This window comes from Triturus cristatus, chromosome 8 (genome assembly GCF_964204655.1).
Source record: "Triturus cristatus chromosome 8, aTriCri1.1, whole genome shotgun sequence".
Classification (NCBI taxonomy): Eukaryota; Metazoa; Chordata; class Amphibia; order Caudata; family Salamandridae; genus Triturus; species Triturus cristatus.
In genome coordinates this window covers 366630852-366644216 of record NC_140591.1, presented here as the reverse complement: position 1 = coordinate 366644216, position 13365 = coordinate 366630852, and the positions used below count along the sequence as shown (strand labels likewise).

The following is a 13365-nucleotide window of genomic DNA, read 5'->3' as shown; positions in this document are numbered from 1 at the left end:
TAGGGCTACTTCAACAACAAGGCTATAACATAATTATATTAATAATGATAGTGACACTAGGAGTAGAAAAATACAAAATTGTTTATTGTGAGATAAATTCATTAACATTTTATTTTAGACTTCATGTGCATTTTGTGCCATTTTATCCTGCCACTTGTTGCATGGGCACCTTATTGCTAGTATGTACAAACCTCACAGTTTTGGCCTAAGGCTTGTCTATCACACAAGTTTCATTTTACCTGTTCACCTTATCTGGTAGTTTTACCTGCTGATACGTATTCTTATCGGCTGCACACTGATATCTCTTTTGTTCAGTCACCCTACTTCTTTTTTCTTTTCTTTTATCTCACTTTAATCTTTTCCGTTTAGATTTGTAACATAATTCTCTCTGGCTCTATAATGTGGACATAGTATAAATTGTGTAATTATTAGGTCCCGGGATCATCCGGTCGGCAGACCGGAAGTCCGGAGATTTAATGACTTGGGAGAAGAGGGGCTTGAACCCGCCCCTCTTCTGCCCTGTTCTCCATTGGCTGGCCTCGTAAATGCTGGCCAGCCACTGGAGAAGAGGTCCCGTCACTCCGATTAGGCCCTGTCCTTTTCGGATCGGGGGGCGTGTTTTTTGCGAAAAGTCTCAGGGAGGAGACAACAGCAAAACACGCCCCCGAATCCGAAAAGGACACTGCCTTTCTCCGAGGCAATGCTCTGCCTCGGAGAAAGGCGGTGGTGTACCTGGCGTCCTCTCCCCCTGCTGTTGGCTCCACACATGAAAGTAGATTGGCGTGTCAATTTGCATTTTCTGCGCTATCTAAAAAGCGGCATCGGACTGCTCGGCGTGGATGTGCCTGGAGGGATTCGGTTTGGTGTGTTGTGATGCACGAGGCTCTTCGCTCGCAATGGACACGCAAAGAGTACAGTCTTGTTTTGCATTGAAGAAGCACAGTTTTGCTTGGGTTTGCCCGAGCAGAGCCAGCTGTTGGAGTGCAGCTCGCTCCTTCCCACTTCACACGTCATCAAAGAGAGACCGCTCAGCCCTGGACCGTGTGTTTTGCATTCTCCTAAACACATGAAATGACGGGTGGGGGCTGCGCTAGCGTTACGCATCTGTTTTCTCTGCAGTGACCAGCAATGTTGTTCTGCCTCTCGTCTCCCCCCTAGAGGCACCCATGGAGCAGGAGTGTGCAGATGCCCTCAACCACGTCTTCTCCACTGATGGTAAACATTCCAACCTTTCTTTCAGTTAAAGATATTTCTTACCCGCTCAGCAGCATTCAGCTTTATTTTACAAGGGTGGAAAATGCCCTAAGTAGGGGCTTTGGTGGCAGAAAGGTGCTGAGTAATGCATCTTAGTTCCAAACTATTGGAAATGTTGCCACCTTGCAGAGACCTAAAGATCTTGAGGCTCAGCCAATGCACACGCACGTCACTCCTGCGCATCCCTTCCCAGTGCAGGCCTTGCGCTCACTTTTTAGCTCTAACCCATGCCATGCCCCCTTTGTTGTGTATCATTAATACTTAAGCTTAGGGCTGGCAGGCCAGGATGGCGTAAATGAAAAGATAAGCAGCGGGTGGGTGTTAAGAAGTCTGTGACATCAAAACATTCTAGGAGTGCAACGGTAACGCAAGAGGCAGCCTGTTGGCGGTAGTAAGGGTGCCTCATTTGTACTGGTTTGCGCTATAGAACTTCAGAATACATGAATACACATGTAGAGAAACGGGATTTTTTTTGTTTTTGTTAAATGGCGTGGATATATGTAAATTGTTGATGTCAGACTGAATTTAATGAAGTTAATTGCCAGAGCTCTGGGTATTAACACGCATGGGTTTTTAGGTCTATTTCAACAGTGCAGCTGTTACCTGACCTTTTAACCTACACCAATATTTTTGGTGGGTGAGCCTGGACACTGAAGTTTACTGGCGCGTTCACTGTAGCTCATCGTTTCGAAGGTGACTGTTAGCTTCGTTGGTTTAAAGCCATGGTCGAGGGTTCGATCCCCGTGCTGGCCTGTATTTTTGGGTAATTCAGGTCCGACGGCTCGCTTGTCTGGGCAGCAAGGGCATGGTTGGCCAGGCGTGATCGGTCGAAACTATGCTAGCCGAAGAAGGGTGGCCTGAAACATGCAGCGCTCGGCCTGCATGTATCTTACTAACCGCCGACTCGCCGGTGCTAGGAGGCGAAGGGAGTGGCGGTGAACGGCAACATGGGGCAGGGAACGTGGTTTTTTAGAAGGGGGAAAATTGGTTTATTCGCAGGCCCTCTGTTGCGTCGAACACGCACCCGCTCTCGACGCCTTTTGGTCTGGTCCGGGGCCTCTGGTCTGGCATCTCTTTCGGTGCAGAACATCCTCTCCGGGTGGGGCATTGTTGCAAGCGTCGCTGCGCACTCTGCTTCTTCGGCTGCTTCTGCTCCTTTTGTGGTCTTTCTAGCTCTCTGCCTGTTGTATCACTGTATAGTCTTTCACTTTTTACCTCAAACATTTTATTTACTTTTCTCGTTATTTTACAGTAGCGCATCTGAAAACGTCGTACTGAGCTGCTCCCTCCTTCCAAAAAATAAAAAGATTGTTTAGGCTGGTGCCTATGTCCTCGGGAGTTTTCACACCCCTTAATGGAAGTCGCAGTTCAAAGCCTTGGAAAACGAGCTGGAAAACTACAATTTACATTGGTTTTCAGCACTTTTTCCCTGCCACCCTGTGATATTGGAGGCTCACCTGGAGACCGTGTGATGGTAGCCGATATCGTATATAACACAGTGACACCGTGTGAGCTGGCAGGTATGCAACTCAGTGAGAATGATCTAATACTTGAAGAATTTTTTCACTGTTCCTACCAGAATGGGTACATTTTGACTGCCCAGAACAGATTTTCGCGATAAATATATTACTACAAGAACTGTTTTCTGTATTTGAAACTATTGCAGCCCCAATACTTCATTTGACTTACTTAACATTTGAACAGGAGGTGAAGTGGGTGCCACTTCTGCTTTGGCTCCCAAGATCAATGTGTATGTGTCTATATCTATGTCTGTGGCTTTCTGTGTGTGTGTGTGTGTGTGTGTGTGTGTGTGTGGCTGTTTGTGTGTGTATGTGGCTCTGTGTGTGTGTGTAGCTCTGTGTGTGGGTGGCTCTGTGTGTGTGTGGGTGGCTCTGTGTGTGTGTGTGTGGGAGGCTCTGCGTGGGAGGCTTTTTTTGTAGGTGGCTCTATGTGTGGTGGCTCTGTCTGTGTGTGGGTAACTGTGTGTAGGTGGCTCTGTGGGTGGCTCTATTTGTGTGTGGGTTGCTCTATGTGAGTTGCTCTTTGTGGGTGGCTCTGTGTGTGTGTGTGGCTTTGTGTGTGTGGCTCTGTGGGTGCAAATGCAATAGGTCTCGCATTTGAGAGTGATTAAGCTATTGACATTGTAAATAACAATGCCGTTTCTTTAAATGTTTTAAAAACAAAAACTAATGTCATGAGCAATGCCAATGGCTCTAACTTTAACAATGCCGAGACCATTGCATTGTAAATGCTTGTGTATATATGCTAGGCTGTAATTAGAGTAGTGACACTGTGAAATTGTGTGGAGATAATATTTTGTTCTTACAGATAAATAACTATTTTAGGTGGTTCTCCTGAGGAAGGCAGCTTGATGCCGAAACGCGCGTTTAGACATCTTGGACACCACCCTACATTTATATTAATCCATGAGATTAAATAATTTGAATTACCATCATGTACTGTAATGTTTTTTGTCAGACACCCAATCAATTTACTATGCTGACAATGTGTATAAAATAAGTAGAGTGAGGTATTTGTGAATGAATGGATGAATGACAATAGCTAGTATGTTGTGTATATAATATTTTTCTGTAACAAAATGCAAATGAAGTCTAAAAAAATGTTTTTATTAATTTATCTCACAATAAACAATTTTTTATTTTTCTACTCCTAGTGTCACTACCATTATTAATATAATTATGTTCTAGCCTTGTTGTTGAAGTAGCCCTAGGAATTTCACAGTATGTATTTCAAGGCAGACTTCAGGCAGCAAAGCAATCCTTCCAGGCGCAGCATAGCAGTCTTCTGAAGTAAGCAGCAGGCCACAGCAGCAGGCCACAGCAGCAGGCAGTCCTCTGAGAGTCCTTCCACAGGTCCAGAAAGTGAACTGAAGACTGGGTCTGAGGGTCCTATTTTTATGCCTGGTACCTTCTTTGAAGTAGAAGAAGTTTCTAGAGAACTCCCTTTGAAGTGCTTGAAGTTTACTGCCTCCCCTGCCCTAGCTGGCTGCACAAACAATGCAGTGGTGACAAGTCTTTTGTGTGAAGGCAGGGTCTAGCCTATTCAGTTGCAAGTCGGGATGCACCCCGCTCCACCTCCATCCTGCCAGTGATGGCCCATCCAGGCACACCTAATCCATCTATTGTGTGGCTGTCTGGGAAGAAAAAACAAAGTCCGACTGCCACCTGCACCCAGCCATGTGACCCATGAACAGTCTACAAGCATCAAATAGTTAGGGCAGGGAAATGCCAACTTTCTGAAAGTGGCATTTTCAAAATTGTAACCGAAAATACAACTTTACCATAAACGAGGATTTTAAAGTACAAATTCTCAGACACCAAGCATGGCATTTTTACCTGTTTCCAATCAAACGTTAGCCCTTATTAAATGAAATATATGAGGAATGCTCCAGAAAGAATGGTCAGTAGAAATCTTGAGATATCTTGAAGACTCCTTCATTGGATGAAACAAAGATCACACATATGTGAAATCAAATACTTTCTTAGTACAGAGAGGTTTATGTGATGACTAAAGTTGGGTTGAATTGTGAATCATATTTTGACTTAACAGCTTTCCTGCCCTTGTGAAGACCTTTTACAGTGTTTTAGGCTGGGGTGCACCTGCTAGCAGGGTTGACAGCATGTTGAGATACTGAAAAAGGATTTCTGGTTATGCATTAATGGCTTCTGGACGAAGTTTATGTTACTTTTCTTTTTGTTCTGCCTCTTGTATGTTACATTGAGGTGGTAATGGCTAAAACTATTTTCTTAAAATACAATATCAGAAAAGTTTCAAAAGTCCTTGTTTTCATATTAAGTACGAATAGTTCAGATTGTGTATTTGCAGTGGCAACATTTTTATGGTTAGATTGGAATATAAAGAATAATAACAGGACCTTTTTAATTAAATATTGTTGTAGGCTGTGTGATTTATATCTCCCTTGAGTAGATCTCTAGTTTTATTTGAAAACTTCATATTGGGGTACGTTTAACTAGGATTTTACTAAGTATGATATTACTTTTGTGTGTTTGCTATTATATACTGTTGATGGTTATTTACTGTGTACTTCTGTGTACTTTAATGGCTTATATGCTTATCAATATATTTTAAATGACAAAATAGTTCAAACATTTTAAGATTAATAGTGTTGTATTTATCTAAAAACACTCTGTCTTTCAAGTCAGCCAATCACAATTTTCCATTTGGATGAGCCGCAATAATTTAAAACTTCACTCCAACAAGACTGAAGCCATTGTTTTTGGAGGCTCTACTTCACTTTGGTCCCCTGTGGTCACCTCTCTGTATGGGCTAGCATCTGTCCCAGTTACCTAGGACTGTAATCTAGGTCCTTTTCAACTATCAGCTAATATTCTGAGCTTACTTTACCATGCCTAAACATAAAACCCTTGGAATTATCTGATGGAGGGAACTAGAGCCTACGGGGTTTTCAGGGTGAGCTGGCCTCCAAACCTATCAAATGCACACGCAATAGAAGCTACACTGAAATAATGGTCACTCATATATTGTAACCGTATCCCTACAAAGCACTAAATGGGTTGAGTGCTGGACATCTCAAAAAATGTTAAGGACTATCCTCACACACCCCCAGGTGTCATGCTTCATCATAGGCAGTCCTCGCTCTTTAAAAACTCGGTTTGATAGAGAACAAGCCTAAACATGGAGACAGGGAGGCACTTCTAATAATATAAATGGGGGCCCGTGCACTAGTTATTTAAAAACCAACGTATGGCCCCAAATTACATTTAATCGTAGTGTATTACTTGGTGTTAAAAACTAGAATGCGGGGATTAGGGGAATTATTACCCCATCACCACTCTTGTCGTCAACATGTTTCTGCCATTGGCTCAAGTGAACCTGCGGCATTCATCATGACTGGATTCGGGCTCCTATCTTACCAGATTGGTTCCAGATATTGCCACTATGTTAGGGTGACCTGAGTCATCCTCTAAGTAAAACTGGTGTTCTTATATACAGCAATATAGGGTCTTAATTGCCCCATGGGAGGAGGGTATAGGGACTCCTGTAGTCACACTTGCCACAAGGTGCGTCCCTCCCATTGGGCAATTAGGTCCCTAGTGGCAATATCTGGAACCAATCTGGTAAGATAGGAGCCCGAATCCTGTCCTGATGAATACCACAGGCTCACTTGAGCCATCTTGAGCCAATGGCAGAAACATGTTGACGACAAGAGTGGTGATGGGGTAATAGTTCCCCTAATCCCCACATAATAGTTTTTAACACCAAGTAATACCCTACAATTAAATGTAATTTGGGGTAATACATTAGATTTTGAATCACTATTGTATTGGCCCCCACTTATTAGCAGTGCCTCCCTGTCTCCAGGTGCAGGCCCGCTCTCTATCAAACCGGGTTTTTAGAGAGCGAGGACTGCCTATGATGAAGCATGACACCTGGTGGTGTGTGACGACAGTCCTTAACATTTTTTGAGATGCCCAGCACTCAACCCATTTAGTGCTTTGTAGGGATACGGATACAATATATAAGTAACGATTATTTCAGGGTAGCTTCTATTGTGTGTGCACTTAGTTTACCATGTCCACCTCTATTTGTTTTCTATCTTTAAACTTAGGAAACGTTTTTGTTTCTTCCTCTTGCCTCCTGGAAGACCATAATCATGGCTCTTATTTCTTTCAGATTGGACTACGGTAACACCACCTATTTAGGACTCCGTCATTACATGATTCGCTAGTTTCAAGTGGTGCAGAACATGGCTGCTTGCCATGTTCTAGATATTCCTAGATGGTGTAGTAACCTGGGGGCAGGGCACTAGGACCCTGCAAGATACTAGATGGACACTGAGGGAACCAAACACCACATCCGGTCAGGGGTGTGGGAAGGGGCATGGCAGGGTGAGGGGACGACGTGGGCAGACGTGCGTGGGCACTGAGACAACATCCTGTAACCAAATAAAGTATTGGCGATCCTTATCTGTCTCCTGTGAGTCTGTGCTGGGGGGACACAACATCTGGCGACGAAGGTGGGATCCGTAGGGCAGAGTGATCAGACCGTTTGTTTCCCTGAGAAGAAGCGCGACGGAACCAGGAGCCCACTCTGGTCCGCTGGCCAACTCAAGAAACACCGTGCGGAGTGACGGTGAGAGGAAAAGCGGAGCCAGGAGCCCACCCTGGTCCGAGCAGTGCAGCCAGAGAACAGCGCGACGCGGAAGCCCACCCCGACCGCCGACACGCGCTTTTGAGGCTGTACACAGAAGGAAACAAAAGAAATAAGGAGGGCATCCGCCGGCGAGCAGGAAAGCAAATAAGCGCCAGCACCCAAGAGCGCTCGTAGGAATCTAAAGCTGAAAGAAGAAAGGCTCGCGTTAGTTTGAACAAATTATCGCGAGACTACGGCGGCCATTTTAGAGTCAGGCATACCGGGCCAATCAAAAGCCAGAAACGAGCAGTGGCCATTTTACGAGGTCAGGCAAAGCGAGAGAGCCAAAGCAACCTCTCGAGACTATGGCGGCCATTTTGGAGTCAGGCAACTGAGCCAATCAGAAGCCAGGAATAAGAGGCGGCCATTTTGAAGTCAGGCGGCCATTGAAAGACATTGAAAAACAGGGAAAAGTGCAAAAAAGACTCAAATAGTTGAAGAAAAGAGTGAAAATAAAGCACGATAAAGGGGAAACAAAAGGAACAAATAAACAAATAAAGAAATAAAGGAAATAAGAAGAGCAGAAGAGTGCCAAGGAGGAAAAATGGGCGACAACAAGGAGAAGCAGAGCACGCAAGCCATCTTCCGCAGGCCGTTACCGTTCAGCCTATCGGAGCCGCAAGCGGGCATCAGGTGGGAAAGATGGGTCAGGTAATTTGAGCGCTACATGAGCGCCACGGATGTCCCGAATAGCAAGCAACTGCACCTACTACTGAATCTCGCAGGGGATGAAATAGAAGATCTCTTATTAACATTCCCTGCCGACCAGACCGCGGATTACAAGGGAGTGATGCAGTGTCTCACACAAAAATTTGACCCCCAACGCAATGTCGATTTTGAAAGATATACATTCAACACGGCATGCCAGCAGGGAGAAGAGAGCCTGGACGACTTTGCAACGAGACTAAGGAAGCTGGTCGCATATTGCGAGTTTGACAAGTTCGACAATGAGCAAGCAATAAGGCTGCGCATCATCGAAGGTTATCAATCAGTGGAGTTCCGAGCACGCGTTCTGAAGGAACCAACGACGCTGGAGAAGATATTGACGATGGCTCGCATGGAAGCACGGGCCACGGAGCAAGCGAAGCAGATGGAGCTGGGAAAAGAAAAGAGAGTGGCGCTAGCACATCGCTTCACTGGGAACTTCAAGAACAAAGAATTCCAGGTGCCGGTCCCACCAGAGAACGGCGAACAAACATGCTATCGATGTGGCCTCGAATTCCCGCACGTCGGTGCCTGCCCAGCAATGGGTCAGAAGTGCAGGAAGTGCAACAGGGACAATCACTTCTCAAGCATGTGCATGACCCGACAATTCAGAATTGAAAGAGGCAGAACAATGAGACCACGGATGACCAGAAACAGATATGCACGACACATGGAAACGGCGAATCGCAGCTCCTCCGACAAGTCAGAAGAGACGGCAGCACCTGTGAGGGAGGCCAGACTATATCTAATGTCAGACGCACCAAGAGAGGCCAAAGAGACAGAGCACGTGCATCTCGTGGAAAAACAACAAATAAAGAAAACGGCCACTGTGGACATCGGCGTAGGGAACCACCAAGCAAAATTTGTGCTTGACAGTGGAGCAACCTGCAACATCATGTGCATGTCAGAATACCAAAAAATGATAGTGAAACCACAGCTATCACCGTCGACAAGTGTTCATGTGGGGTTCCAAACGGCCGGTCGAAAACATGGGAAAATTCACAGAGACTCTAACGTACAAAGGCAAATCATACCAAGAAGAAATACATGTGCTTAAGGGTGACATCCCAGCACCATGCCACTCAGCAACGTGACGGCCCAGGTAATGGGGCTACTGGCAATGACATACCACATGTCGGAAATGGAAAACATCCTACAAGAATACCCAGCTATATTGACGGGTCTTGGCAAGCTAAAAGGAAAACAGATAACATTACATATCAATGAAGCAATCAAGCCGGTGGCCCAGCATCATAGACGAGTACCAATTCACCTACAACCACAAATTGAAGAGGAGATAACAAACTTACTGGCACAGGATGTAATTGAACATGCTGAGGACCAACGCCTTGGGTGTCCCCGATAGTGGCAGTCCCTAAGAAGAACACCTCAAAGATCCGCATCTGTGTGACATGAGAATCCCGAATACCGCAATCGCAAGAGAACGTCACCCGGGGCCACACCTGAATGACATGATCAGCTGCCTCACTGGGGCCTGCCGGTTCTCAAAGCTGGACCTGTGCAAAGGGTACCATCAATTAGAACTGGACCACCAGTCCAGGTACTTCACAACATTTTCCACACACCTGGGTCTGTTCAGATACAAGCGACTGAGTTTTGGAATCTCGTCAGCAGCGAAATATTCCAGGAGACAATAAGACAAGGAGGCACACCGACCTGTGCCCGGGCAGACTTTGCATCTATCTCTATCTACACATCTCTGTGTTTCACTTTTCTCGTCACTTATTTGTGACAAAAGGGGGAGATGTAGTGACCTGGGGGCAGGGCACTAGGACCCTGTAAGATACTAGATGGACACTGAGGGAACTGTTCACCACATCCGGTCAGGCACTTTACACATATCACAATGTTTTTTTTAATAGACTTGATTGTTCCTCGGTAAGCTTTTGAAATGCTATTTCCCTGTAGGTAATCTTAGGACTTACTTAGCTAATTTCATGATAGTTCCACGTTTTCGCCAAGTCTATTTTGTTCCTTTTACCTGTCTTGCTCCTAAAGTTTGGAACTCTGTCCTAAGTCACCTGAACACCATCCTTGAACACCATCTTTTGCATAAAATCTTCAAGACTTGATCGAGTGCCCCTCTAGCATGTCATCTAGGGTCTCAGTTTAAACCCCTGGGATATCCTCGTAAGGTTGCACTCTTAAGTGTACTGTATTAATTATCCTCCAAAGTTTTTATTGGGCCATAAGACACAGTTAATTGACATGTGTACACTTACAGAATAAACCTGCTTAATAAATGTAGAATGATAGTCTATATAGAATACATATGAAGAGTAAATCAATGACATTTTGTTGTTGATCTTACTTTTCATCACTGAGTGTGCGAACCATATGTTATGTTCTCCCAATCAATTTAGAGCTTCCGTAGTCCCACTGTATGCACACACACACACAACGTATCATAACTTTGAGAGCATATGTCTTTTCCAGTTGGACCTCTGGAGGGCATACAGTTTGGAATGTATCAACATAGGTGACCTAATTCAGTGCTAATTATGGTCCCTCTGAATACTTACTATTGCTCTTGTAAATCCCCATCAAGTTGTCAACATTTTGTGAATTATATTTTAGGGATATCCTAGATACATATATCATTATATATATTGATGACAACATAATGCTCTTCAATTTACTCATAGGGGAGAGGTTCTAACATGGTTTTGTCATCATTTCTTGTATATCAGGTGGACAATGGTATGTTTGTAGCCACAATCCTATCCTTCCTAGGAATCCAAATTATTTGCACATTAAGTATGGATAACAGTAAAGTCTAAGCTATGGAGGAATGGTCCCTCGACATGGAAATAAGTATGTTGCTTTCCCGTTTTTTAAAAACTTTTATACATTGTTCATCAAGAACTTTTCTTATATTCTGTATGTATATATAGTGTTTCTGCTCTATTTTTTTATTTATGAATTTAATACAAGTGCTTTAAGGGGTCTGTTTAGATAATTAAGTTAAGATTATCCAAATTATAGGTTAAATAGCCATTGTTAAAACTGCAGTCTAAAGTGTAAGTGATTTTTTTCTGTATGAAAGGAAAGTTTCAAAGCTTGACTGCAGTGACTGAAAATGCTATGTCTCCAAAAGTGACCATTATAGATGTTAAGACAGCTTAGAAAGTAAGATTTGTAGAGCGAAGCTTACAAGAAGTAGTGTAAAGGATGAATTTGTTAGATAGTAGACTTGGATCACTGTCAGCTAAGGGTTTAAGGACAATGGACAAAGGATTAAACTTAATTCTCGCCCAGGGAGCCAGTGTAAGGATCTTAGGACAGGAGAAGGGTCTTTGTATTCAATAAGAAAAAAAAACGCACAGGCAATATATCATATCGAATGTACAGGCGTAGGGGAATACAATATAAAATGAGGCAGGCGTTAAGACCAGATTAAAAACATAGTGAGTTACAGAGCAATGCATAACATCGGAGGCAATACAATGATGGTAACAATAAATCACATACACTGGAAGTTTCCAGCACACCAAGTGGCTCAGTGAATTGTTAGCAGCCAATTGAAGATGGGAGTTCGGAAGAGTAAATGGGCATGTATAATTCAAGCAGTCACCACAATGTCAGCCTGTGTACTGTCGAGACCGTCAAGTGGATGAGAGAGTAAGTATGTCGTGAGGGGTCCCCAGTTGTCACGGGGCCGGGAGGTGGGGGGAAGCAATTCTGCAAATGCATACATTTGGTCCTGCCAGAATACCATGTCCCGGATCCAATCCTTAAATTTAGGCGCTCTGCCCTGCCCCCATCTGCATGCTATACGCCGTTTAGCTAAAAGGAGGCTGAAGGAGATGAATTTCCGGTGTATCACCGCTAGTGTCTCAGTGTACCCTAGAAGGGCAAAAAGGGGAGAGCACTGGAGGCACAATTACGTAATTTGGTCCAGGGCCGTGAGAACCTGGCGCCAGTATTCCTGTTTAGTTTGAGTTTTCCTAAAAACACCTTCCTGAAGGACGGGCATTTTTGGATGATAGACCAGGGGAAGCAAGGGTGAATATAACATGGGAGCCTGGGATCGTGCGGCAATGTTTTGCCATGGCTTTGCTGGAGCAGAGTTTTCTGTTGAAAATTTATCGAGTTTTAAGCTCCAGTTTGTCTATATGTTATGATTAAAATTACTAATTTAAAAACATTAATTAATAGTCTGTCTTGTTAAAGTCAGATTAACCAACATTACTAATGAGAGAAACTACACGTGGGAATGCATATATGTTGCTTAATAATAATGTGCATGTAATTAAATGAATGTCGCAAAAGTGCTACTTGATTAAAGCACAAACGCTTTTAAAAATAACGTGTGCTAATGCTTTATTGCGTTGCAGAAGGCTAGATAATTACATACACATAAGGGTATTAGTGGGGATTAACACTGTATAATCATTATGATGTGGTAACGTTGTTTTGTGTTTCTTTTAATTAAGATGGTCCGTTTTGGCCTAAAACAAGATGGCTGCCATTTACAGCCTGCGCTCGAGTGATTGAATTTTGACGAGAGGCCTTGCTGAACATGGTCGAAAGTCACCTGACCACAGCTTCTGCCTGAGTAGAAAGTTTCCGTGAGGACAGTAGCTCTGGGAATGATTCCAATTGTCCTTGGAGAAGGATAAAGCCACAATGAACAATGACCAGTCTGCGGTGGTTCTGCTATGATACCAAGGAAGAGCATTCACGAAAGTAACATTTGCAAACTCGAGTTTCCTTCTTTCGTATTTTTATTTTTGTGATTTTTCCTGAGCGGAGGTTTTCTAAATGTAACCAAGAGACTTCCTTTCCTGCTCGCTCTGCTCAGCGGCTCAACGGATATTCAAAGTTTGTTTGTAACTTTTATTTCGTTATTTCCCCTATAAATATGTTAGACTAGAGAGGGTCCGTGTTCTTTTGCGCTCATTACATTCATCGCGTTCCTTGCGGTCATCGCGTTTTGGACTTCCTATGCTGAGGACGGCAGCTCGAGAGACTTTACCGAGAAACCAGTCCTGACCCATTTAGCTAGAATAGGTAATTATGAGAATAATGATTTTGCTAATGATTGACTTTCATTTTGAACTAATTTAGATAAATAAGCATTTGTTTGAACACCTGTGTCGGATGGTTATTTCTTTGTCATTTATTGGGGTTTCAAATGTATTTCCTATGTTTAAAATCATGACTCAGGACAATTTCTTTATGGTTACA

The 13365-nt window shown here is 43.7% G+C and overlaps 2 protein-coding genes across 2 annotated transcripts in view; both read left to right on the top strand.

The window, feature by feature from the left end:
• Window positions 1-669: 669 nt before the first annotated feature.
• The window catches only part of DCLK1 (doublecortin like kinase 1), a 1175807-nt gene continuing 1163111 nt past the window's right edge, over window positions 670-13365 (top strand). The window contains exon 1 of the mRNA XM_085621707.1: window positions 670-1215. The gene's annotated coding sequence lies outside the window, so the exon portion shown is untranslated. The remainder of the gene's footprint in view (window positions 1216-13365) is intronic.
• LOC146802138 (uncharacterized) lies at window positions 6799-13266 on the top strand. The gene is made up of 2 exons (XM_085621709.1): window positions 6799-10989; window positions 12612-13266. The coding sequence occupies exon 1, from the start codon at window positions 8117-8119 to the stop codon at window positions 9209-9211; it is 1095 nt and encodes a 364-aa protein (XP_085477835.1). The 5' UTR covers window positions 6799-8116; the 3' UTR covers window positions 9212-10989; window positions 12612-13266.